This window comes from Terrapene carolina, unplaced genomic scaffold (genome assembly GCF_002925995.2).
Source record: "Terrapene carolina triunguis isolate 2854851 unplaced genomic scaffold, T_m_triunguis-2.0 Scaffold112, whole genome shotgun sequence".
Classification (NCBI taxonomy): Eukaryota; Metazoa; Chordata; order Testudines; family Emydidae; genus Terrapene; species Terrapene triunguis.
In genome coordinates this window covers 2,906,021-2,931,950 of record NW_020664463.1, presented here as the reverse complement: position 1 = coordinate 2,931,950, position 25,930 = coordinate 2,906,021, and the positions used below count along the sequence as shown (strand labels likewise).

At 47.2% G+C, this 25,930-nt stretch overlaps 1 protein-coding gene across 1 annotated transcript in view; it reads right to left on the bottom strand.

Moving 5' to 3' along the window:
- PIK3C2G (phosphatidylinositol-4-phosphate 3-kinase catalytic subunit type 2 gamma) overlaps nt 1–25,930 on the bottom strand; it is a 311,474-nt gene that overhangs the window by 243,422 nt on the left and 42,122 nt on the right. The window contains exons 8-9 of the mRNA XM_026652203.1: nt 18,743–18,865; nt 2,238–2,720 (exon numbers count right to left, since the gene is read on the bottom strand). Of these exons, the coding sequence (XP_026507988.1) occupies nt 2,238–2,720; nt 18,743–18,865 (606 nt within the window). The remainder of the gene's footprint in view (nt 1–2,237; nt 2,721–18,742; nt 18,866–25,930) is intronic.

Here is a 25,930-nt window from a genome sequence, read left to right as displayed (position 1 = left end):
GAGATGGAACCAAATGAAATTGAGGAGAGCTTAGATGCAGCTGAAATACTGGAGAGAGTAAAGGTCCACACCCGTATTTACAACCGCAAAGTGAAGGGCATGGTAGCACTATGCACTCACTCCAAGGAAACAGATCTTGATAAAGTGCCCAAAGAGGTGCAAGTAGAAGGTATTCCCTGGACAATTCTGGGGGCAGAGCAGTCCCCTCCTAGTGTGCCTGTGTCACTTGAGGTGTATTCTTTAGCGCAGAAATTGCAAGCTCTGATGGTGGATGAGAAGCGGACAAGAGAAGAATTTATTTTGGCATTAGGAGGGGCTCCAACACCTGCAGCACCCAGCCTGGTGGGATGGGCCAAAGAGCTGGGAAATGCTCTCAAAGATGCATTGAGGCCGGTATATGAAAGTGCTCCATACAAGCGGTTACGTTCATTCTCGGGGGTGTCACCTGTACCCCCAGGGGAGAAGGATACGAGACCTGGAGGGATTTTACGGTGCCACTTGTCCAAGAGTGGGAATGCTCTGATGCTGAGAAGTGGAAACGTGTGCTTGAGAGTCCGAGGGGACCTGCCATGCGAATTATCCAAGCCCTGAAAGACTTACAACCAGCTGCCACAGTGCAAGACTATTTAACCGCTCTTGAAAGTGTCTACGGTACTACTGATAGCAATGAAGACCTGTATTATCGTTTCCGCCATACCTATCAAGAGCCTCACGAACGATTGTCGGATTTCATCAGGAGACTAGAGGATTTGCTACAGCAGGTAGTGTGGAAGGAGGGCATCCCCACCAAGTGCATTGATTCCGCTAGGCTGGACCAAATCCTTCGGGGCACCCAACAAGATGGGTTGATGTTGTGGCGACTGCAGCTGAGGGAGCGGGCCCAAAACCCACCCCCATTCCACAAACTCATTCGAGAGATACGTGAAGAGGAGGAGCGATTGTTGCAAGTGGATGCAGTGGTGCAGCCGAAGATGGCAGGAAGTCGCACCACCACAGTGCTTGGAGAGATGGAAGATGCCCCATCAGTGGCGGCAGCACTGAGAGATTTGACCCGAGAAGTGGCCATGATGAAGGCTCAGGGACATACTGTGCCATCCTCAAGAGGGGAGAGTAGCAGGAGGGGTGATAGCCAGCGAGAAGGTTTCTGTTATAACTGTGGAAGAGATGGTCACTATGCCTTGGACTGCCAAAACAAGACAGATCATGCAAGGGTATCTCAGAGATTGCAGCAGACCATTAGGAAGCTTCAAGGAAACACCAACAGGGCTTGGAGAAGGAGCAACCCAAGACCCTGAAATTCCAAGGCTTCCCAGAAAAAACCACAAACAGGGGTTACCCAGATGGGCTGATAGGCCCCCAGGCTATAGTACCCATTTGTATAGAAGGACGATCGTGTGAGGCATTGCTGGACAGCGGATCACAAGTCACCATACTCTATGAATCTTACTACCGAGAACACCTGCAGCATTTACCCTTGCATCCCCTGTCTGGCCTGACAGTCTGGGGAATTGGCTGTGACTCCTGCCCCTATCTGGGATATATCCTGTTAAATGTTCAGTTTCCAAAGAATGTTGCAGGGGTAAACCGGGAAATAGAAACATTGGCACTGGTCTGCCCAGATCCAAAGGGAAGAAAGTATGCACCTTTAATCCTAGAGACAAATGCAAACCTGTTCCAGAGATTGGCGTGGAAATGCCGTGAAATGGCAGGGAACAACTATCTGCAGGAGCTGCCAATGCACGCTTTATGTAAAGCCGCATACCAGCGAACAAGGGGGCCCCCATCCCAAGAGAAGACCAAGGCTAGACCTTTTGGGAGGGATAGTTTCCAGTTTGGGGATTCCCCCATTCCCGCTGAGTGGAAGGACCGCCTGTGTGAGAAGTTAGTCAAGAGGAAGGCTGTTTTCTCTATGCACGAATGGGATGTTGGGTGTGCACATGATGTGGAGCACCATATCCAAATAGGCGATCCCATTCTTTCAGCAAAAGGGCCTCCACTGGATGACTTGGTCGAATAGCCCTGGGATCCTTTCCCCTTTCCAATGCATAAAGGATGTCCTTCATCCGTGGATCAGCTCGCTGGGCATGCTCCACCTCTCGATCCTTTATTTTGGGCAGCTGAGGGTCCTGTACTCTAGTAAAACTTGAGTAGACTATGGGTATGGCTTCTGGTGGTGCACCCAGACAGTCAATTGCTCATTCTCCATTGGCTGTGGATTTTTCCTCCACAATGGATACCCGTTGGCATAAAGCTCTCAATTCAGGGGTCTCCACATTCATTTGATCATTGGGTAATAAATCCTTAGAGTGAGGCTGCTGAGACAAGGCATCTGCATCCATGTTTGTTCGACTGAGTCGATACTGCAGAGTGAAATCATAGGCAGAGAGTGCCGCTAACCACCGGTGCCCTGCTACGGATAATTTTGCTGTTGTCTTGATGTATGTCAAAGGGTTATTATCGGTTTTTACAGTGAACTTGGCCCCATAGAGGTAGTCATGGAACCTCTCTGTGATGGCCCATTTCAATGCCAGGAACTCCACTTGATGAGCAGGGTAGTTTCTCTCAGGCAGTGTGAGACCCCGACTTGCAAACGCTACCGGTCGGAGTTTGCCCTCACGCTCTTGATAAAGGACAGCGCCTAAACCGGTGTAGCTTGCATCAACATGAAGTTCATATGGCTGGGTGAGATCAGCGTACACCAAAACAGGTGCTTGCGTGAGCTGTTGAATGATTTTACGGAAAGCTTCTTCACTATAAGCAATTGGTGCTACCACAGAAGTACCGGCGAGGCGTTAGAGGCCTGCCACGATCGAATGGGGCATCTGGGAGTCGAGCGATTGGAGGCCCTAGTTAAGGCAAGATTCTATTGGCCCCGGATGGGGCCTGACATCGCCCACCATATTCGCACCTGCACAAGATGTATCCAATGAAAGACTCTGCCTAAGCAAGCGGCTCCTCTTGTCAGCATCACGAGTTCTGCACCCATGGAGCTTGTCTTTATGGACTTTCTGTCATTAGAGCCTGACCGCCGGGGTACTGCAAATATCTTGGTAGTCACGGACCATTTTACTCGTTATGCCCAGGCTTATCCCACCAAAGATCAAAAAGCGTCCATGGTTGCCAAGATCCTGTGGGAAAAGTTCTTCATCCACTATGGGTTGCCCACCAGACTACACTCAGATCAGGGATGGGATTTTGAAAGTCGGTTAATAAAAGAACTTTGTCAGATCATGGGGATCAAAAAATCATGCACCACCCCTTATCATCCTCAAGGGGATCCACTACCAGAACGATTCAACCGCACACTACTGAACATGCTGGGAACTCTGGAACCTCAGCAGAAAAAATACTGGAGCCAGCACGTGGAGCATTTGGTACATGCGTATAACTGCACTCGACACGATGCAACTGGGTTCACACCATACATGTTAATGTTCAGTCGAGAGGCCCGGTTGCCGATTGATCTCTGTTTTGGAGTGTCTTCAGATGGGGCACTCCCAGAAACATACTTGGGGTATGTGACTCGCTTAAGCGATCAACTGAAGGTGGCATATCGGATAGCGACACAAGCAGCTGGTCACCAGAATCAAAAGAACAAAACCCGATATGATCAGCGAGTGAGGCAACAGGAAATTCAGGTTGGTGACCGAGTTTTGGCCCGAAATCTCGGACTACAGGGAAAACACAAAATTGCAGATAGTTGGGAATCACACCCATACATTATAGAGAAGAAACTTGGGGATCTACCAGTGTATCGCATACGTCCTGAGGGCAGTCACGGCCCCACCAAAACTCTCCACCAGAATCATCTGTTAGGACAAGTATTGTTTCCCCATGAGGATGTTTCCACAGATTCTGAGACTCCCGGCCCTGTGAGTCGGACACGGTCCCAACGACGGAAATATACCTGTCCTTTGCAAACACCCAGCTCCTCGGAGAGTGAGGATGAAATGGGGTCTGGCGAACATCCAGTTTGGAATGCCCCGACCCTAATGGATCCTCTTGTTGTCACACAAAGAGATGGTGAAGGGGAAGAACCCACACTGAGCACTCCCGAGGCCCCACTGTCCCAAGCTGTGGAGACCCCCCAAGAACATGATGAGGAAGGTTCAGTGCAGGCAGAGAACCCTGTACCCCAAACAGCCACTTTAAACCCAGATGTACTCGAATTTGTACCTCAAGGACCCATCATCTTGCCTCCAGTTCAGTGGTAACACCTCAGCCAATACCCGACAGCCAGCCTAGACGTTCCTCTAGGGAAGGGAAGCCCAGGTGTGTGCTGATGTATGATCGTTTAGGGGAACCCAGTGACCTACAGATCCCTGGGGTGCCACGGGGGGCGAGCTGCCTCATGGGAAACCTGTTCCACCCCTCGGGGTCCTGTGGGATGGATGATGGGAATGCTCCTGACGAATGGGGGCACTGGGTCTCCTGCTGGGGATCCATGGTTTAGAGTTGCCTACCTTGATGGGGACATCAAAGATTATTTCTTTGGGGGGGAGGGAGTGTAACCCCTTTGGGGTTTAGAGAGCATGGCCCTTTAAATCTTTTTCCTAAGGGGGAGGGGGACAGTAAGAAAAAAGGAGGGAAACTCAGGGGGCAGGCTGGAGCTCCAAGGAGAGGGAGAGGCAGCCGGATGCCCTGGAAAAGTGAAGCAGAGAGAACCTGCTCAAGGCCTGAGATGGACAGGGCTGATCGGGGACACCCGAGGACAGGAGCCAGGAGGAGCACTGTGCCAGGGAGGAATCGCCCAAGAAGGACAGGCCGGAGCTGGACCCAGTATCACTGCTGCCCAGAGCTGTATGGGGCTATGAGTACTGGAGCTTGGGACTGCATTGGGAACAAGGAGGGGGCTGTAGCTAGTTAAGTGGGGAGGTGGTCACTCTGTGTGGCTTTACAGAGAGTGGCAGAAGAGGGCACCGGAGCGGTTTGTTGGGGAAAGTTCACTGGCGCCGAAGACGACCAGGAGCACCCAAGACTCACCACTGGACTGGAACTTTGCTCAGGACTCCTGAACTCTGTGTGCAGACATATTGCTCAGTGTCTGCCCTTCCAGACTGTGCTACCACTGGGCCTGTGGGGCCTTGGCTTGGATGCAGCCCTGTTTTACTGCTCCCCCTATATTTCCCCTTGTTGTTTTTCTCCTCTCATCCCTCTGTAAATAAATATTTCCCTTGTTATATCCACTGTACTTTTCCTGTGGGTGGATGTATTCACTCTGGGGGGTTTGGAACCGGAGCCCCTGGGGTGGAAGGGATTTCTCCTGCTGCATTCCTGCGCGCGCCATCTCTTGGCCAGAGCTGCCTGCAGAGCAGACTCCATCTTGGCCACGAGGGTGCTAAAGTTACATAGACAATGCCTATGTAAAGTGAATACTGCAGTATGGCATTGGTTTGTTTCTTAACAGCACCCTGTTGGAACCCTCACCTCACTGAAAAGACGGTTACTCACCGTTGTAACTGTTGTTCTTCGAGATGTGTTGCTCATATCCATTCCAGTTAGGTGTGTGCGCGCCGCGTGCACGATCGTCGGAAGATTTTTACCCTAGCAACACCCGGTGGGTCGGCTGTGGAGCCCCCTAGAGTGGCGCCGTTATGGTGCTGGATATATACCCCAGCCGACCCAGCGCCCCCTCAGTTCCTTCTTGCCGGCTACTCCGACAGTGGGGAAGGGGGGCGGGTTTGGAATGGATATGAGCAACACATCTCGAAGAACAACAGTTACAACGGTGAGTAACCGTCTTTTCTTCTTCGAGTGCTTGCTCATATCCATTCCAGTTAGGTGACTCCCAAGCCCCACCTAGGTGGCGGGGTCGGAGTGAGACATTGCTGTGTGCAGAACCACTGACCCGAAAGCAGCATCGTCTCTGGATTGTTGCACCAGCGCATAGTGAGTAGCAAATGTGTGGACCGATGACCACACTGCAGCTCTACAAATGTCCTGGATCGGTACTTGAGCCAGGAAGGCAGTCGAGGAGGCCTGGGCCCTCGTGGAATGAGCAGTGAGGTGTGGCTTTGGTACACCGGCCAGGTCGTAGCAAGCACGAATGCAGGACGTAATCCAAGAGGACAGGCACTGTGAAGAGACCGGTGATCCTTTCATCCGGTCGGCCACCGCAAGAGTTGCGTCGTTTTCCTAAATGGCTTTGTCCGGTCAATATAGAAAGCCAGGGCCCTGCGAACGTCCAAAGAATGTAAACGCTGGTCTTGACGAGTAGCGTGCGGTTTCGGATGGAAGACCGGGAGAAATATATCTTGGTTTACGTGGAATGGTGATACCACCTTCGGAAGAAAGGCAGGATGGGGGCGAAGCTGCACCTTGTCCTTGTGGAACACCGTATAAGGGGGCTCGGATGTCAGCGCCCTGAGTTCCGAGACGCGTCGTGCTGAGGTGATGGCTACGAGGAAGGCTGTCTTCCAGGATAAGTACAGGAGTGAGCAGGTCGCCAATGGTTCAAACGGAGGCCCTGTGAGCCTGGAGAGGACGAGGTTGAGGTTCCACGTCGGAACCGGTTGTCGTTGCTGTGGGTACAGCCGGTCTAAGCCCTTGAGGAATCTAACGACCATCGGGTTAGAGAAGACCGAGGACGTGAGTTCTCCTGGGTGGAAAGCGGAAATAGCGGCGAGGTGAACCTTGATTGAGGATGTCGCCAAGCCTTGCTGTCTTAGGGACAGGAGGTACTCCAGTATCAAGGGGATAGGAGCCTGCGAGGGAGACGTAGCTCATTGCTCACACCAACAGGAGAACCTCTTCCACTTGGCTAAATAAGTGGTCCGCGTAGAGGGCTTTCTACTTCCCAGCAGGACCTGTTGGACGGCCTGCGAACATTGCCGCTCTGAGCGACTCAACCATGAAGCATCCACGCCGTGAGGTGGAGCGACTGCAGGTCGGGGTGATACAGCCGGCCGTGGTCCTGAGAGATGAGATCCGGACTCAAGGGGAGCGTGATCGGTCTCTGTACTGACAGTTCCAACAGTGTGGTGTACCAGTGTTGTCTCGGCCAAGCGGGAGCGACTAGAATTACCCGTGCATGGTCCCTGCGGATCTTGAGCAGCACCCTGTGGACAAGCGGGAATGGAGGAAAGGCGTAGAACAGATGGTCTTTCCATGCCATGAGGAAGGCGTCTGACCGAGAGCCCGGGGCTCGCCCGTGTAGGGAGCAGAATGCCTGGCACTTCCTGTTGGCCCGAGATGCGAACAGGTCGATCTGGGGAAACCCCCACCTTTGGAAGACGGAATAGATGATGTCCGGGCGAATCGACCACTCGTGCGTCTGGAAGGACCTGCTGAGACGGTCCGCCAGCGTATTCTGGACTCCAGGCAGGAATGACGCCGTGAGATGAATCGAGTGGGCGATGCAGAAGTCCCACAGGCGAATGGCCTCTTGGCATAGGGGAGATGAGCGAGCTCCGCCTTGCTTGTTGATGTAAAACATGGCCGTGGTGTTGTCGGTGAGAATCAGCACGCAACGGCCCTGTAGGAAGTTGAGGAAAGCCTGACAAGCCAGGCGCACCGCCATCAGCTCTCGGACGTTGATGTGCAGGGCTAGTTGGGACGCGGACCACAGGCCTTGGGTATGGTGCTCCCCCAGGTGAGCGCCCCAGCCTAGAGATGAAGCGTCCGTAACTAGGTGGAGGGAGGGCTGTGGGGCGTGAAAGGGCACTCCTGCACAGACCGCTGCGCGATCCGTCCACCAGGCGAGAGAGGCCAAGACCGAGGCCGGAACCGTGGCCACCATGTTCAGGTCGTCTCGATGAGGACGGTAGACCGATGACACCCAAGCCTGCAGTGGGCGAAGTCGCAGTCTGGCGTGCCTGGTTACGTATGTACACGAGGCCATGTGGCCCAAAAGAACAAGGCATGTTCTTATGGTGGTAATTGGAAAGGCCCTGAGACCTTGAATGACGCTTGAGATGGTATGGAATCGGCTGTCTGGCAGTATGGCTCGGGCACGTCTGGAGTCCCGGATTGCTCCAATGAACTCTATCCTCTGAGTTGGTACTAGAGTGGACTTCTCTCTGTTGAGTAGAATGCCCAGCTCGTGGAAAGTGTTTGTCACTATGCGGACATGAGCCTGCACTTGGTCTCTGGTGCGGCCGCGTACCAGCCAGTCGTCCAAGTACGGGAACAGCTGTATCCCTTGTCGACGAAGGAAGGCCGCGACGACTGCCAGGCACTTTGTGAACACCCTGGGAGCCGAGGACAAGCCGAAGGGAAGGACTGCGAATTGGTAGTGCACCCTGTTTACCACAAATCGCAGGAAACGTCTGTGGGGCGGATAAATTGCTATGTGGAAATAAGCGTCCTTCATGTCGAGGGCGGCGAACCAGTCTCCAGGATCCAGTGAAGGGATGATGGTCCCCAATGACACCATGCGGAACTTCAACTTTACTATGAATTTGTTGAGTCCGCGCAAGTCTAAGATGGGCCGTAGACCCCCTTTTGACTTGGGTATCAGGAAGTAGTGGGAGTAAAACCCCCTGCCCCTTAGCTCCGATGGAACCTCCTCTATGGCCCCCATAGCGAGGAGCCCAAAAACCTCCTGTGTAAGGAGTTGCTCGTGAGAAGGGTCCCTGAAGAGGGACGGGGAGGGGGAGTGGGAGGGGGGGGGCGAGGAAAATTGGAGGGCGTATCCCCTCTCCACCGTGCGAAGGACCCAACGGTCCGAGGTTATACGGGACCAAGCACGGTGGAAGCGGGAGAGGCGATCCCGGAAGGGGGGAGTTGGATCCTGGGTACCGGTCGTGGTGCCGTCCTCGACCGCACCTTCAAAAGGTTTGCCTAGGCCCTGAAGGTGGTCTAGGCTGGTCCTGGTTCTGACCGGGTTGAGGGCCGGTCGACCTTCGCCTACCACCTCGACCCCGCCTCCTAGCAAAGTCCTGTCTTGGACGAGGCGGGGGAGGGTAGAACCGCTGAGGCTGGGGCCTGAAGGGTCTGCGCTGCGGCCCTGGGACATGCATCCCCAGGGACCGCATCATTGTCCGAGAGTCTTTAAGATTTTGGAGCCTCGAGTCTGTTTTCTCCGAAAAGAGGCCCTGGCCCTCAAACGGTAGATCCTGCAGGGTCTGCTGCAGTTCAGGTGGCAAGCCTGACACCTGGAGCCAGGAGATTCGGCGCATTGCTATCCCCGACGCCAGGGTCCTAGCGGCCGAGTCCGCTATATCAAGGGACGCCTGCAGAGAGGTGCATGCCACCCGCTTGCCCTCCTCTACCAAGGCCCCGAACTCTTCCCTCGATTCCTGGGGAACCAGCTCTCTAAATTTCCCCATCGAGGACCACATATTAAATCCATAGCGGCTCAGGAGCGCCTGCTGGTTCGCTGCCCGCAGTTGCAGTCCGCCAGCCGAATAGACCTTGCGTCCGAACAAATCGAAGCGCTTAGCGTCCTTCGATTTGGGCGCAGCGGCCTGCTGGCCATGGCGCTCCCGTGCATTGACTGATGAAACCACCAGTGAGCACGGTTGGGGGTGAGTGTACAAGTACTCATGTTCCTTGGAGGGCACAAAGTACTTCCTCTCAACCCCTCTGGCCGTGGGCGGAATAGAGGCCGGGGTCTGCCAGATGGTGGTGGCGTTCGCCTGGATCGTGCGGATCAGCGGTAATGCCACCCTGGATGGAGCATCCGCTGAAATGATCTGCACGATGGGATCATGGACCTCCGCAATCTCCTCCACCTGGAGGTCCATATTGCGAGCCATGCGGCGCAGCAGGTCCTGGTGGGCCCGAAGGTCTATGGGAGGCGGCCCAATGGCGGATGTGCCCGCTACGGCCTCATCAGGCGAGGACGAGGAGGATGCCCCCGGTGGCAAGGGGTCCAATGGTTGGTCCTGCTCCAGGTGTTCCTGGAGTTGGGCATCGCCTGCCCCCAGGTCCAGGGCCTCTGCTGGTGCGGGCGCTGGCGCCTCCACGTCCCTTGGAGGAGGGCAGGAGATGGTGGACTCTGGGGCCCTAGGCTCCGAACGGCCCGAGCGGGAGGCAGATAGCGGAGCTCCTTGTGCCTGATGGTAGGCCCAAGGAGTCCAGAAGGACCAATGCGCAGGCCCTTGCATAGGGTCGTCGGTCTCCTGCAGGTGGCCGGCCTCCACTGCCTCAGATGATCGCGACGCCGATCTCGACGGCCACGGCGGTGCCGAACCCGACGCCGTCGGTACCGGATGGTACGGTGCCGATCGGTGCCGGTCGTAAGGCGATCTGCCCCTGTGCGGTGCCGGAGAGCGGTGCCGGGATCTGGAGCGGTGCCGGTAGTCCCTCCGGTGCCGGGATCCCGACCTGGAACGGGACGACGATCTGGAGGAGGCGTGGTACCGGGAGCGGCCTCTCGAGCCCGAGTGGCGCTCATACCGGTGCCGGGAGCTGCGTCTCGAGCCCGATCGGTGCCGGTCGTCTCGACGGTGCCGGGATGTTGAACGGCGCCGCGAAGAGGATCTGGGCCGCGAATACGACCGGTGCCGAGGTGATATTCGGCGCCGGGACTCAGAGCGGTATCGGGACCTACTCCGGGATCTGGAGCGGTGCCGAGAGACTCGTGCTGGCGACGGTGGGCGCACCAGGGCAGGTTTTCCCCTGGACTGCAGGACGCGTGGAGCCACCGGTGCCGGGACTTGTGACGGCGCCGGCTCCGTGAGGGCGATCAAGTCTCTCGCCGTAGCGAAGGTCTCCGGGGTGGAAGGGAGACAAGGTTCCACCACCAGCCTTGGTGGTGAAACAGTCCGCACCGGACTCAACGGCCTCGGTGCCGGAGTCGACGGTGTGGCCGCCTGTCTTTGGCGGTCCAACTGCGGACGCGGCTCTACCCCCGGCACCGGGGGAGCCGGTATCTTCGCGGCAGCAACGTCCCGCGCCTTGCCGGCCTTCTTATGGCCCGGAGAAAGGGATCGGCGCCGAGGTTCTTTAGGCGGGTGCGGTGCCGACGTCGGTCGGTGCCGAACAGTCTTTTCCGCCGCACCGGTTGGGCCCGCCGGGGCGCTGCGCACCGAAGCGCTCGGTGCCGGGACAGGGCGCGCCGAGGGAGGATCCGGACTCAGAGCCGCCTCCATCAGGAGCTGACGGAGTCTAAAGTCCCGCTCCTTTCTTGTCCTTGGCTTGAAGGCCTTGCAAATAGGGCACTTATCTGCTGGATGAGCCTCTCCAAGGCACTTCAAGCAAGAACTATGCGGGTCGCTGGTTGGCATATGCTTCCCGCAGGACGCGCACGGCTTAAAGCCAGGAGCCTTGGGCATGGGCCCGGCTGTGCGCCGGGGGGAAAAGGGGAAAAACACCCCCTAAACCCCCGATAACAATATACAACTATATATATACACTATACACTAACTAACTAACTAACTTGAACAACTATCTATATAACTAACTATAACAAGAGCAATGAGAAGCTAGGGAGTGTGGAGATCAGATAAGCCGCGCTCCACAGTTCCAACGACCGTCAGGGGCGGTAAGAAGGAACTGAGGGGGCGCTGGGTCGGCTGGGGTATATATCCAGCGCCATAACGGCGCCACTCTAGGGGGCTCCACAGCCGACCCACCAGGTGTTGCTAGGGTAAAAATCTTCCGACGATCGTGCACGCGGCACGCACACACCTAACTGGAATGGATATGAGCAAGCACTCGAAGAAGAAGAGTCAATTATTCTCTTATACTCATTAATCCCTTTGCTGTTGATCGGGGAGACCACACTTTAGTGGCCCCTGTATTCAGCAGGATCCTCTTAAATGCTCTAATTCATTTAAAGCTGACATACAAGCAGTACTAGTACCCAGCTAGTTAGGCAGTGCTCAGCTGGTTAATATGCATGGAAGTCCAATGCTTACTTGAGGGAAGAAAGGGCGTACTGGTTTGAAATGTTTTCTCACAATCTTTACGCAGTGAAACAAATGAGAACAGAGACCTTTGTTTTATTCTCTTGCATTTTGTAAAGTAAATAATCTTTTTGGAACAGTTCTGATAATTTCAACATACTGTAGCCCATTTAATGTATAATGGATTAGTGCCTGTTCTGGCAGGATTTGGTCTCCTAAGACTTTTTGTGAATCACAGTAAAAGAAACTGTGAGAGAGGGATGAAAAACATTAATTGTACAGCAGGCCCAGAATTTTCCTTGAATAGATTTTAAAAATTCCCAGGGTCAGGATGTCTGGAAGACTGGATGAATCTTTTAGAGAGAGACACCGCCAGTTCGTGAAGAAACTATCACTGATGCCAGCTTGTTTCATAATCTCCCAACCACAGGACAGGAGCTTTCATGGCAATGAGGGTGATTTAAATAAAGACACAGAGCTGGAAGAAATGTAGGCACTATTATATATAAATGTTGATGGCATAGATAGAAACACAGCAAGATACGCAGAAATACATTACCATATGTAATTTGCCTTGGAAGAAGCAGGCAGCAGTTTCCCTGAGGGGTAATGTGTGCAGGCAACCCACCAATTAGATGGGTAAAAAGTATTCCAAACAAAACCATAATACACAGTACTCTAAAACTCAGGAAACTATGTGAGAAAGGAAATAGAATTGTTCTTCTGGCATCTCTCTATTTCCTGATGTATAATCCTGCAGCACAAGGAATGCAGCAAGCAGCTATGCAAATTTCATTTGAGTAATGGCACCAAAATTGGATCCTTGAACCAGTTATGCATCCTGATTTCAGGCTTTCAGTAGACAGGGACTTATACCCATGGAACCCCTCAGGAAACCTACACTACTTTGGCAGCTATGTTGATGGGTACTACAGAAACACCTAAACCAGACATATTAGATAAGAACATAAGAACGGCTGTACTGGGTCAGACCAAAGGTCCATTTAGCCCAGTATCCTGTCTACTGACAGTGGCCAATGCCAGGTGCCCCAGAGGGAAGTGAACCTAACAGGTAATGATCAAGTGATCTCTCTCCGGCCATCCATCTTAACCACCATGAATTTATCCAGTTCTCTTTTAAACGCTGTTATAGTGCTAGCCTTCACAACCTCCTCAGGTAAGGAGTTCCACAAGTTGACTGTGCGCTGTGGGAAGGAGCATCTGAAGAAGTGAGGTTTTTACCCACGAAAGCTTATGCCCAAATAAATCTGTTAGTCTTTAAGGTGCCACCAGACTCCTTGTTGTTTTTGTAGATACAGACTAACACGGCTACCCCCTGATACTTGTGGGAAGAAGAAGTTCCTTTTATTTATTTTAAACCTGCTGCCCATTAATTTCATTTGGTGGCCCCTAGTTCTTGTATTATGGGAACAAGTAAATAACTTTTCCTTATTTACTTTCTCCACATCACTCATGATTTTATGTACCTCTATCATATCCCCCCTTAGTCTCCTCTTTTCCAAGCTGAAAAGTCCTAGCCTCTTTAATCTCTCCTCATATGGGACCCGTTCCAAACCCCTCATCATTTTAGTTGCCCTTCTCTGAACCTTTTCTAATGCCAGTATATCTTTTTTGAGATGAGGAGACCACATCTGTACACAGTATTCAAGATGTGGGCATACCATCGATTTATATAAGGGCAATAAGCTACTCTTCGTCTTATTCTCTATCCCCTTTTTAATGATTCCTAACGTCCTGTTTGCTTTTTTGACTGCCGCTGCACACTGCGTGGACGTCTTCAGAGAACGATCCACGATGACTCCAAGATCTTTTTCCTGATTCGTTGTAGCTAAATTAGCCCCCATCATATTGTATGTATAGTTGGGGTTATTTTTTCCAATGTGCATTACTTTACATTTATCTACATTACATTTCATTTGCCATTTTGTTGCCCAATCACTTAGTTTTGTGAGATCTTTTTAAAGTTCTTAACAGTCTGCTTTGGTCTTAACTATCTTGAGCAGTTTAGTATCATCTGCAAACTTTGCCACCTCACTTTTTACCCCTTTCTCCGGATCATTTATGAATAAGTTGAATAGGATTGGTCCTAGGACTGACCCTTGGGGGAACACCACTAGTTACCCCTCTCCATTCTGAGAATTTACCATTTATTCCTACCCTTTGTTCCCTGTCTTTTAACCAGTTCTCAATCCATGAAAGGACCTTCCCTTTTATCCCATGACAACTGAATTTACGTAAGAGCCTTTGGTGAGGGACCTTGTCAAAGGCTTTCTTGAAATCTAAGTACACTATGTCCACTGGATCCCCCTTGTCCACATGTTTGTTGACCCCTTCAAAGAACTCTAATAGATTAGTAAGACACGATTTCCCTTTACAGAAACCATGTTGACTTTTGCCCAACAATTTGTGTTCTTCTACTAGGTGTCTGACAATTTTATTCTTTACTATTGTTTCAACTAATTTGCCTGGTACTGATGTTAGACTTACTGGTCTGTAATTGCCAGGATCACCACTAGAGCCCTTTTTAAATATTGGCGTTACATTAGCTATCTTCCAGTCATTGGGTACAGAAGCCAATGTAAAGGACAGGTTACAAACCATACCTAATAGTTCCACAACTTCACATTTGAGTTCTTTCAGAACTCTTGGGTGAATGCCATCTGGTCCCGGTGACTTGTCACTGTTAAGTTTATCAATTAATTCCAAAATCTCCTCTAGTGACACTTCAATCTGTGACAATTCCTCAGATTTGTCACCTATAAAAGCTGGCTCAGGTTTGGGAATCTCCCTAACATCCTCAGCTGTGAAGACTGAAGCAAAGAATCCATTCAGGTTCTCTGCAATGTCTTTATCGTCTTTAAGCGCTCCTTTTGTATCTTGATGATCCAGGGGCCCCACTGGTTGTTTAGCAGGCTTCCTGCTTCTGATGTACTTAAAAAACATTTTGTTATTACCTTTTGAGTTTTTGGCTAACTGTTCTTCAAACTCCTCTTTGGCTTTTCTTATTACATTTTTACACTTAATTTGGCAGTGTTTATGCTCCTTTCTATTTACCTCACTAGGATTTGACTTCCACTTTTTAAAAGATGCCTTTTTATCTCTCACCGCTTCTTTTACATGGTTGTTAAGCCACGGTGGCTCTTTAGTTCTTTTACTGTGTTTTTTAATTTGGGGTATACATTTAAGTTGGGCCTTTATTATGGTGTCTTTGAAAAGCGTCCATGCAGCTTGCAGGGATTTCACTTTAGTCACTGTACCTTTTAATTTCTGTTTAAGTAACCCCCTCATTTTTGCATAGTTCCTCTTTCTGAAATTGAACGCCACAGTGTTGGGTTGTTGAGATGTTCTTCCCACCACAGGGATGTTAAATGTTATTATATTATGGTCACTATTTCCAAGCGGTCCTGTTATAGTTACCTCTTGGACCAGCACCTGCGCGCTACCCAGGACTAAATTGAGAGTTGCCTCTCCCCTTGTGGGTTCCCGTACCAACTGCTCCAAGAAGCAGTCATTTAAAGTATCGAGAAATTTTGTCTCTGCATTTCGTCCTGAGGTGACATGTTCCCAGTCAATATGGGGATAATTGAAATCCCCCACTATTATTGAGTTCTTAATTAATAGTTCTTAATAAGTAAGTGGTCCATAGATCCCTAAGAATCAAGGGGGGAAAATGTGTCATCAGTAGCCAAAAAACACTGCACTGTATTTTTATGGGGCCAAAACTCCTACTCATGACTTCAATGTGAGTTTTGCTTGAATAAGGACTAGAGGAGTTGACCCATCATCAAATATCAAACTGCTGAATACTGATTCAGGCTATACGTCTAAATATAGTGATAGATATGATGAGCTAAGTTATACCTCCTGAAGATCTGGCTCATCATTTATCCATACTGCACATATATACATATTATACATACATACAGAGATATAGATATATGAAATTATACTAGAAAACTGAGTTGAACTTGAGTTTCTATGCATACAGGAAGATATTTGTCTGCTTTTATTACATTTATAATTCAGTTGCCTCTGGATGAGAAGCAGCTTTTTTTGCAGAAAACCTGAACTTTTGAGGGGCTGCCCAAGTCTAATCAACTGTTCTAGCACTTGTTTCTGAAAAAAGTAGGAAACAAGAAGCAGCAAAGGCATTTGCTGGCACGGGAACCATTTGGTAGCTGACTTTTTGAAGTCAATTGTTAATCAGCTCTATCTCATGAAGGAGGGAGGGGGTGTCACTCAAGGTCATGGACAGCCTTCAAAAGAAGGCTTCGAGGGAAAGTGAGCTAGGTCAGCCAACCAAGCCCGAAGGAAATGTTGATAGAAGAGAAATCTCATCAACATGAAGCTACTTCTTTGTAAAGTTTGTATCAATCTAGATGTTCTATTCAGGGCTGGGGAGAAAGTATTTTATCAGAAAAGAATCCACGATACTTTCTTTTTAATGTTCAGACGAGGCCACCACCATCACCATTTATTACTTGCTTTACAGTGGCACCTAGAGATCCTAGCTGAGACCAGGTTTCCATTGTGATAGGTGCTTTGCATGCAAATAATAAGAGGCAGCTCTTGCCCTGAAGAGCTCACAATTTAACTAGACAGGGCAGAAAAAGTATTATTATTATTACTGTGCCTATTTTCAGTATAGGAAACTTGGGCACAGAGAGACTGTGTTACTTGGTTAACATTACAGAGGATGTCTCTGGCAGAGCAATGAACTGAGCCAGTGCTGGGAGTGCAAGAGAAACCCACTACAGGAACATGTGGAGTTCTCGTTACAGAACAGATCAGATTATGATTTGGCTTATCTCACCTAAGTGCTGAATCGCCAAACAATCCAGTTTACAGTTTTATAGGACCTGGAACACTGACCCCGAAGAAAAGCAGAGCCCAAGCTTTCTCAATGGATTTTATTCACTAACAGAAACTTAGGACTCATGTAAGAAGACCTGCAATCATAGCTCTTCCCCCACGCCCCAGTTCACTGCTGCATTTAAGATGCAGTTTTCTGATTAGAGGTGTCCAAGGCAGGCCATGATTTGGATATTTCGGTCTCTGATTTCAAATGGAATGTCTGAAAATTGAATCTGACAAGTTAGGCAAGCCTGACCGAAACTGGATGGAGGTTGCTTCTTAGGATTTGGGTTCAAGGGTGCTGATGAAATAAAGGGAAAGTGGAATCTCCCTTCGACTGGGGGGAAATCCATTTCCCAACGCAGTACCAATTTGAAAGAATCAGTCTCAGCCTCCTTCCTTTTTATACTTTTTAGTTCATTTCTAAAGGAACATTTATCCCACAATTAGCCTTTTCCCCATCCCAAAGAACTGGGTTCTTCGGCCATCTGTTAATTAAGAGCATGGCACTGAAGAAAATACTCTGTTCATGTGGAAGATTTTTAACTCTGTCCCCAGAAATGGTAGATGGACTGTACAGATGAAAGTCAATAAGCCTTGTCATAAACGGATGTAGTTTCTTTTATTTATTTCTCTACTGCATTTGTCACCTGAAATACTAGAAGAATATTCTTGTGAATATTTGTATTTAAATTAACACCACACCAGAGGATGTATGGTATTTCACAGATCCATTTAGATTGGAAGCTCCACATGACAGCGATTTAAACACTTATCAATGAAGCACCAAACATATTCGGAGTGCTATATAAACGACTTAACAACAACGAACAATGAACCAGAAGAAATGCTAGGGAAGAAATTAAAGGAAACCAATTGGTCTGATTTACTATGAGAAAATTGAGCTATCCACTCTTATGGCATAGTCTAGGAGGACTGAACATAGGGCTAGGAAATAAGATTTTCTGAGTTCAAATTCCAGTTCTTCTACTAACTCACTGTGTACCCTTTGGCAAGTCCATTTCACCTCTCAGCCTCAGGTTTACTCAGATAAAAATACTTGGAGAGAATGATGATTTTATTGGGGTTTGAAAGTGTGAAGAACACAGGTTTAAATGACTAACGGGATGTGTGTAATATGCCATAAAAATCTGTGCCATGTATCACTGTCATGCTATGTGAAATGCTACAAAACAACTAAATTAGCTTTCCCCAATCACAGCTTTGGAATATCATCATGGTATTCACAACCCAGACAGCAGGCCTATTCGTATAAATTCTTTTTGGGTAGATTAGCATCTCTCCACACTCTTCTTCTAACCCATTTTTCCCCCCTGCCTTAAGAAGATTGTTCTTATATACATCACAAGATTTATGGGCTAAAACTTTGTTCTGATATTTGATTATTTAACTGAGTGTACTGTGCAGGAGATAAAATGATAGATTGTGGATGAAACTAAGATCTGGGCAAACCAACAAGAATGGGTCCAATCTTGCAGTCCCTTCCACATGAAAACTCAAGTCAGTGAGTAAGGACAGCAGGATAGAGACCACTTATGGGAAGACAGAGGAAAACTTAAACTTCTTAAAACGCTGAAGTAGAAATTTCATTAATGTGAGAAAGCATTAGCATGACTAACTCACAGTGCTTAATGGTCTGATTTTCAGTAGTGCAGAGTACCTGCATTCCCCAGATGCTGACTTAAAATGGAGCTTTGAGTGCTCAGCACCTCCGCTAACCTAATCCTACATGACTTGTCCAAGGTCACACAAGAAGTCTATGGCAGAGCTGGGAACATAATCCATCTCTCCTATTTCCAAGTTCAGTACCTTACCCACAAGACCAACCTTTTATTGCTTTCTAGTCATACGTTTCATTGCTCACAACCTTTTCTCTTTTTAAGCTGCTTCTTCCTAATATTCACCTCTGAGAAAATAAGTAGCAAGGCAGTACCTTGACCCTTCATCATGATCAATGAAGAAATGAATGATACCTACTTAAGTTATTGTGTCCAAGAGGGAATAGGACATCAGCACTTCAGGCCAGCTTGTAAAGGTTTCAGTGCATCCTTTACCTGTGTTTTTCCCAGTGGCACTGAATGGAGTTTCTTGACTGCATCAGTAATAGCCCTGGTTTCCACAGAACAGAGAACGCTGCAGATTGCTTTAGCTTCTTCAATCACTTTATCCACTTTATGCTGTTGACAGCAAGGAGAAAAAAACCCATTTAATAGAAATACCTCACAAAAAGCTTATCACTAAGTAAAACTGAAGTCAGTGGGTGCATCCAAAAATAAGTCTGGCATAAAAGACAAGACATCATACATAAACCCAGGAATTTTGCAGACCACTGAGGAGTAGCAAAGTCTTCAAGACAGCAGGCGTGAAACTCTATATGCCTTACATGATTCCTATAGAGCAGGGTGAAACTTTCCTAATGAAATCTTTAACAAGCTAGGTATCACCTGCTTCGGTGTTTGGTTACATACCTGAAAGAGTCAGGCCAGTTTCACCAAAGGTTTTGTGGAGGTCTAAGAACCTTTTGACCTATCCAAGCTAAGCTTCTTGGACTAATTCCTTGTTTTGATTGAAAACTGTGACCAACTTAGCCTCTAAGATTGATTTTAAGGCAAAACATGGTGGTTTAGCTGGGTTTCATAAAAAAACAACACAAATTCTGAACAAACAAGTTCTGTGGGACCTTGAACCAGATAACTTGGAAACTTCAAAAGCTTTTCAGGAACCCTCAGAGTTCTCGCCACTTTTTATCTCCTACTCATATCAATGGGCCATTCTGCAGGGCCATGTTCCTCCTTTCTAGAAGTACTGACTCCTTAGAGTAATTACTTCTGACACATGGATAGGACATTGAGTATTTTGCAACCTATTTTTCTCCAAAAAAATTATATTTCCAATCTATTAAATGTTCATGAAGAAAAAGTCCAGACTTTGAAAATATTGTATTTTACATGCCCATTGGCCAAATTACACTGTCTTTTACACAAACTGAGTTGTTCCAGATATATGATGTGTATTTAAGAATTTGTGACCCAAAAGAGTATATCATCCTTGAGTGGTGGTACAGACAACTCAAGATTTGCGGACACCTTCCAAACAAAAGTTTCTGGAGGATGGACTGCAAGAAGAGCAGAGTGATCCATGGAAGAATGTGACCATGAGGACAAGGTAGAGATTCAGCTAGTGGTGACGAAATTGAGTTGGGTAACAGGTTTGCTGCACTAGGGAATGAGGAGACAGGTAGAAGATACAGTGGCAAGGAAGAAGAGAGGTAGAGATGACAGAGAAAACTGGAAACTGGAGTTTAAGGAAAAGTGAGGATGATGTATAGGGGACTGCGACACAGAACACAAGACAGATTTATTCCAACACCAGGATGAGACAGGTCTATGTGGTTGGGGACTCCATACTCAGAAGAATCAACAGGTCTCTCACCAGACCAGATCCAGAGGAGAGTATGCGGTCTGCCAGGAGCAAGGATACAAGGTGTGGACGTGAAGCTGATGAGGTTCCTGATGAGAACATGGATAAGTCCACTGATTGTGCTGCATGTTGGGACGAATTACATTGCTAGATTCCCCCTAGAATGACTCAAGGATGAGTATACTCAGCTGGGTAAGGTGCTTAAAGAGGAGGAAACCTCAGGTGATTTTCAGCTGAATTCTTCTGGTCCCTAGAGAAGGAGGGTGAAGGCATGACAAGATAATGATAATCAACAGATGGCTCAAGGATTGGTTCTATGAAGAAGGTTTTGGGATGATTGACCATTGGAAGATATTAACAGAAAGAAGAGACTCTTCTCAACTGATGGACTCCACTTGAGTATTAAACTTTTGGGACCAAGGCTGGCATGATAGATAAGAAGGGCTTTTAACTAGGAGATGAGAGGAGAAGGTTGGGAGAGACTCATGAAATCTCCACGACTGGGTTTCAATACACAGGAGGAAGAAAATCAGCTAAATGAAGAAATAATAAAGGACAATGAAACATCACAACGTAAGAGTATTGACAGCACAGAGAAAAAATTACAAATATTGAGTGGAGTGGTAGACAAGTAGTTGTTACAGTTAGTGAAAGGATTATATCTAATCCAGATAGAAAACTGGGTGAGGTCCTAGAGAAACAATGGAAATGTTTGTACACTAATGTGAGGAGTGTAAATTAAATGGAGGAACTGGAACTACTGGGGCAGGGTCTTTCCCACATGCTCAGGGTCTTTCCCACATGCTCTAACTGATCACCATATTTGGGGTTGGGAAGGAATTTTCCCCTGGGTCAGATTGGCAGAGACCCTGGGGATTTTTCACCTTCCTCTGCAGCATGGGGCACAGGTCAGTTGCAGGTTTAAACTAGTGTAAATGGTGACTTCTCTGTAACTTGAAGTCTTTAAACCATGATTTGAGGACTTCAGAAAATCAGCTAGAGATTAGGGGTCTATTATAGGAGTGGGTCGGTAAGGTTCTGTGATCTGCAAAGTGCAGGAGGTCAGACTAGATGATGATGATGGTCCCTTCTGACCTTAAAGTCCATGAGGAGGTCAAACCAGGTATTACAGGGATTTCAGAAACCTGGTGAAAAGCACTCATAACTGGAATACAGGTACTGAAGGGTATGTGCTGCTTAGGACCGATAGGAATAAAGGTAAAGTTGATAGGATAGTGTTGTACATCAGTGAAAACCTGTTTGGGTCAAAATCTCTTCAAATATTATTAGAAAGATCAGTACTATTGGAAATTGTGTTATAATGGGAGACTAACATATTGGACATAGATTAGTAGCATTTATTCTTCAATTATTTCTTCCTGGAAGTGATAGATGTCAGTTTCCTTCAAATTGTCACTGAATCAACAAGAAATGATGTAATTTATTTTAGACTTGGTTTTGTTAAGTTGTGAAGACATCATAGAAGGTCATAGGAAATAATCTTGAATCAAGTGATGATGAGTTGATTCAGTTTAAATTAAATGGAAGGATAATCAAAACCAGGTCATCAACTATGATTTTTTTACTTCAAAGGGGCAGACTTTGGGAAATGAAAGGAATTAGTTGAAGTCAACTGCACTAAAGAGCTCAGGAACTTAAATGTGGAGGAGTCTTGGAATTTCTTCAAATCAAGAGTGCAAAAACTATCTGAAATTTGCATCACAAGCAAGGGGGAAAAACTTGTAGGGAAAGGCTCCATACACAGATAGATGAATAACCTCCGCAAAAAGGTTATTAGGAGTAAGCAGAGAGCCTAGAGGGAATGGAAAAGGGGGCTGATCAGCAAAGAAAACTACATTGTGGAGATTAGAAAATGTAGGAATAAAATGAGAACTGCAAAAAGTTAAGATGAAATAGATCTCGCCAAGGAAATTAAAATAAATAACAAGAGGTTCAGTAGTTTAATAAATAGAGAGAGAATAAGGAAGGATGAGGTTGGACCACTATGCAGTGTGGATGGGAAGACGATTAAAGATAATCTAGGTATGGCACAAAAACTAAATAAATAAATCGCCTCTGTTTTCAATAAGGATAATATAGAACATGTGCAGGAAGGCAACATGGCTCATGGGAATGAGTGTCTAGAAATAAAAACTTATTTCATCTGAGGTGAAACAAAAACGTAAGAGTTTCATACACTCAAATCGGGATAAAGGAATAATTTACATCCCAGAATACTGAAAGAACGAACACATGAAATTGCTGGTCTGGTAATAAGGATTTTTAATACGGCTGTATATTCAGATGTATTAATATCATATGACTGGAGAATAGCTAATGTTGAACCTATACTTAAGAAAGGGAAAGTGATTTGGGCAATTAAAAACTTGTTAGTCTAAACCTCAGTCGTATGCAAGGCTTTAGAACAAATTATGAAGGAAACAATTAAATTAATGGGATAAACAAAAAGGGGGACATAATGCAATGAGGGTTTACCAAAGTTAAAAGATGAGTTTGGCACAATCTCTCTCTCTTTGAGAAGAGAGCTGATTTTTTAAAGTTAATAGAAATGTAGTTGATCTAATATCCTTGGAGTTCATTAAACAATTGACACAATACTGCATGGGAAATTAGTTAAATTTGAGCAGATGGGGCCAAATACTAGAAAAGTAAAGTGGGTAAAGAACTGGCTAAAGGGGAGAAGGCAGTGGGTTGTGTGGAAAGGTGAATTATCAGACTGGAGGGAACCTACTACTGGAGTTCCTCAAGGATTGGTCTTGGGACCAGTATTATTCAATTTTTTATTAATGATTTTGCACAAAAACTAGGAGGGCGCTATTAAAATTTGCTGATGATACAAAGTTGGGAGGCATCATCAATACAGAGGAAGATCAACATTACCCAGATCTTCCTGCAAAATAATCTGAAGACGGGAGTGACAGAAATGGGATGAAATTCAATAGTATAAAGTGCAAAGTCATACATTTAGGGTCTAATAATATGAATTTCTTCTACAAGCTGGGGGCTGGAAATGACAGAGGAGAGAGACCAGGGGGTGTGGGTTGATCACAGGATTACTATGAACCACCTATGTGATGAGGCTGTGAAAAGGACAAAGGCGATCCTAGGAAGAGCGAGGCAAGTCATTTCCAGGAGAGAGAGAAAAATATTAATGCCATTTTACAAGGCATTGGTAAGACCTCATTTTGAATACAGTGTGCAAGTCTGGTCACCCATGTTCAAGAAAGATAAATTTAAACTGGAACAGGTGCAGCGAAGAGCTATTAGGATGATCCAGGGAATAGAGGAACTAGTTTAACAGGAGATTGGAAGAGCTTGACTTGTTTAGTATTGCAAAAAGGAGACAGAGGGGATATGGTTGCTCTATACAAATACATCCGGGATAAATACCAAGGATGGTGAAGAGCTATTTAAAGCTAAGAGGCAATGATGGCACAAGAACAAATGGGTATAAACAGGTCATGAACAAATTTTGGCTGGAAATGTGAAGAATGTTTCTAACCATCAGAGGGGTGAGATTCAAGAACAGCCTCCCAGTAGGAGGTGGGAGGGCAAAACAACTTGAAGAGAGAGCTGGACAAATTTATGAATGTGATTGTATGACGGGGTTGCTTGTAATGGTGAGGCACAGGGCTCAGCAGCCCTGGGGCTCACTTCTAGTTAACATGTTTCTAGCCAGCCCACTGCAGGGTCAGGAAGGGATTTCCCCTCCCTCAGTGTATTCTCATTTTGTTTGTTTTATGCGGTCCTGGGATGCATTAGGCGAGGTATTTCTAGTAGGGATAAGGAGGTGCTGGTTCCGTTATACAAGGCACTGGTGAGACCTCATTTGGAGTACTGTGTGCAGTTCTGGTCTCCCATGTTTAAAAGGGATGAATACAAACCAGAACGGGTACAGAGAAGGGCCACTAGGATGATCCGAGGAATGGAAAACCTGTTGTATGAAAGGAGACTCGAGGAGCTCGGTTTGTTTACCTTAACCAAAAGAAGGCTGAGGGGGGATATGATTGCTCTCTTTAAATATATCAGAGGGATAAATACCAGGGAGGGAGAGGAATTATTTCAGCTCAGTACTAATGTGGACACGAGAACAAATGGATATAAACTGACCGTCGGGAAGTTTAGGTTTGAAATTAGACGAGGGTTTCTAACCATCAGAGGGGTGAAGTTCTGGAACAGCCTTCCGAGGGAAACAGTGGGGGCGAAAGACCTCTCTGGCTTTAAGATTAAGCTTGATAAGTTTATGGAGGGGATGGTTTGATGGGATAACGTGATTTTAGTCAATAGGTCAATAACGTGCCATCGCTGGTAATTAGTAACAATGGTCAATGATGGGATATTAAAAGTTACTACAGAGAACTTTTTTCCGGAGGGTCTCGCTGGAGAATCTTGCTCACATGCTCGGGGTTCAGCTGATCACCATATCTGGGGTCGGGAAGGAATTTTCCTCCAGGGTAGATTGGCAGAGGCCCTGGAGGTTTTTCGCCTTCCTCCGCAGCATGGGGCAGGGGTCGCTTGCTGGAGGATTCTCTGCGACTTGAAGTCTTTAAATCATGATTTGGGGACTTCAACAGCTGAGTCATGGGAGAGAATTATTCCAGGAGTGGGTGGGCCAGCTTTTGTGGCCTGCATCATGCGGGAGGTCAGACTAGATGATCATAATGGTCCCTTCTGACCTTAAAGTCTATGAGTCTATGTCCTTCCTCTGAAGCATCAGGGATGGCCATGGCTGGAGATGGGGCACTTGAAGGGGGAGCAGGGCTCTGGGGTTGGGTGCCATCAGTCTCTCTCTCAGGAGCTTGTTTGCCTAGTTCTTGCCCACATGCTGTGGATCTAACTTATCACCATATGTGGGGCTGGGAAGGAATTTTCCACCAGGTCAGATAGGCAGTGACCGTAGGTGTTTATTTTGCCGTCCTCTGCAGTTTGTGGTGCGGGTCATTTGCCAGGATTACCTGGGTATATTTCAGGTAGTCATTTACTTGCCATTGCTGGGGCTTCGGGCACTGGTGCTCCTTCCTACTCTCTGTCTGTGGCACACAACAGTCTAGTCTCCTGTGGGCTGTAATATGGTGGTCTAATATTGGTTGTTGGCTTTAGTGCAGGGTGGTGTTGGTGGCCTGTGATATTCAGGCAGTCAGACTAGATGATCGGGTCATCCCTTCTGGCCTTAAACTCTATGACTCCAGGAATCTAAAAGGGGATCTCTGTAAATACTACATACTCTATATTGGGGAGAATATTTAAAATAATTTTCATGGATTCCTTCTTTATTTGTACTACTGACTACCTTAAAGACTGAAATACATTCCCTGAGCAAGCAAAAACTCTCCTCCTAAAATATTCTCTATGTCTCGGCACTGATAACATTCCTTTCAGTGAGCTACAGTGTGTTAATGTGCTGAGAAAGTTATTTTTGTAACTCATCCATTTCTATGACTGAAAGAGAAAAACTGCCCCTAAGATGAACTTTTTTATTTCTAAGCTGAAGGTCTGTAACTGAACTGTAACAAGAAGGTTAATATCTATCATTAATAGAAATAAATAAATATATTGGGATAACTGTATCCTAACTCCACTGACTTAATTAGAGCAGGGATATATTAGGCACACTCACAGAATTTTGAAAAATAAAACAAAAACATTTTTTAAAAGAAGGATTGAAGGGGAAGGAGATTGATTGTGGTTGTTTGTGTTCTCTAATAAACTTTGGAGCTTTCAGTCTTAAATTGATCCATCACTTTCTAACCTGTCCCTTTATAAATTATTGCATTTTCCTTTCTTCCTCCTTTCCCCTCCCC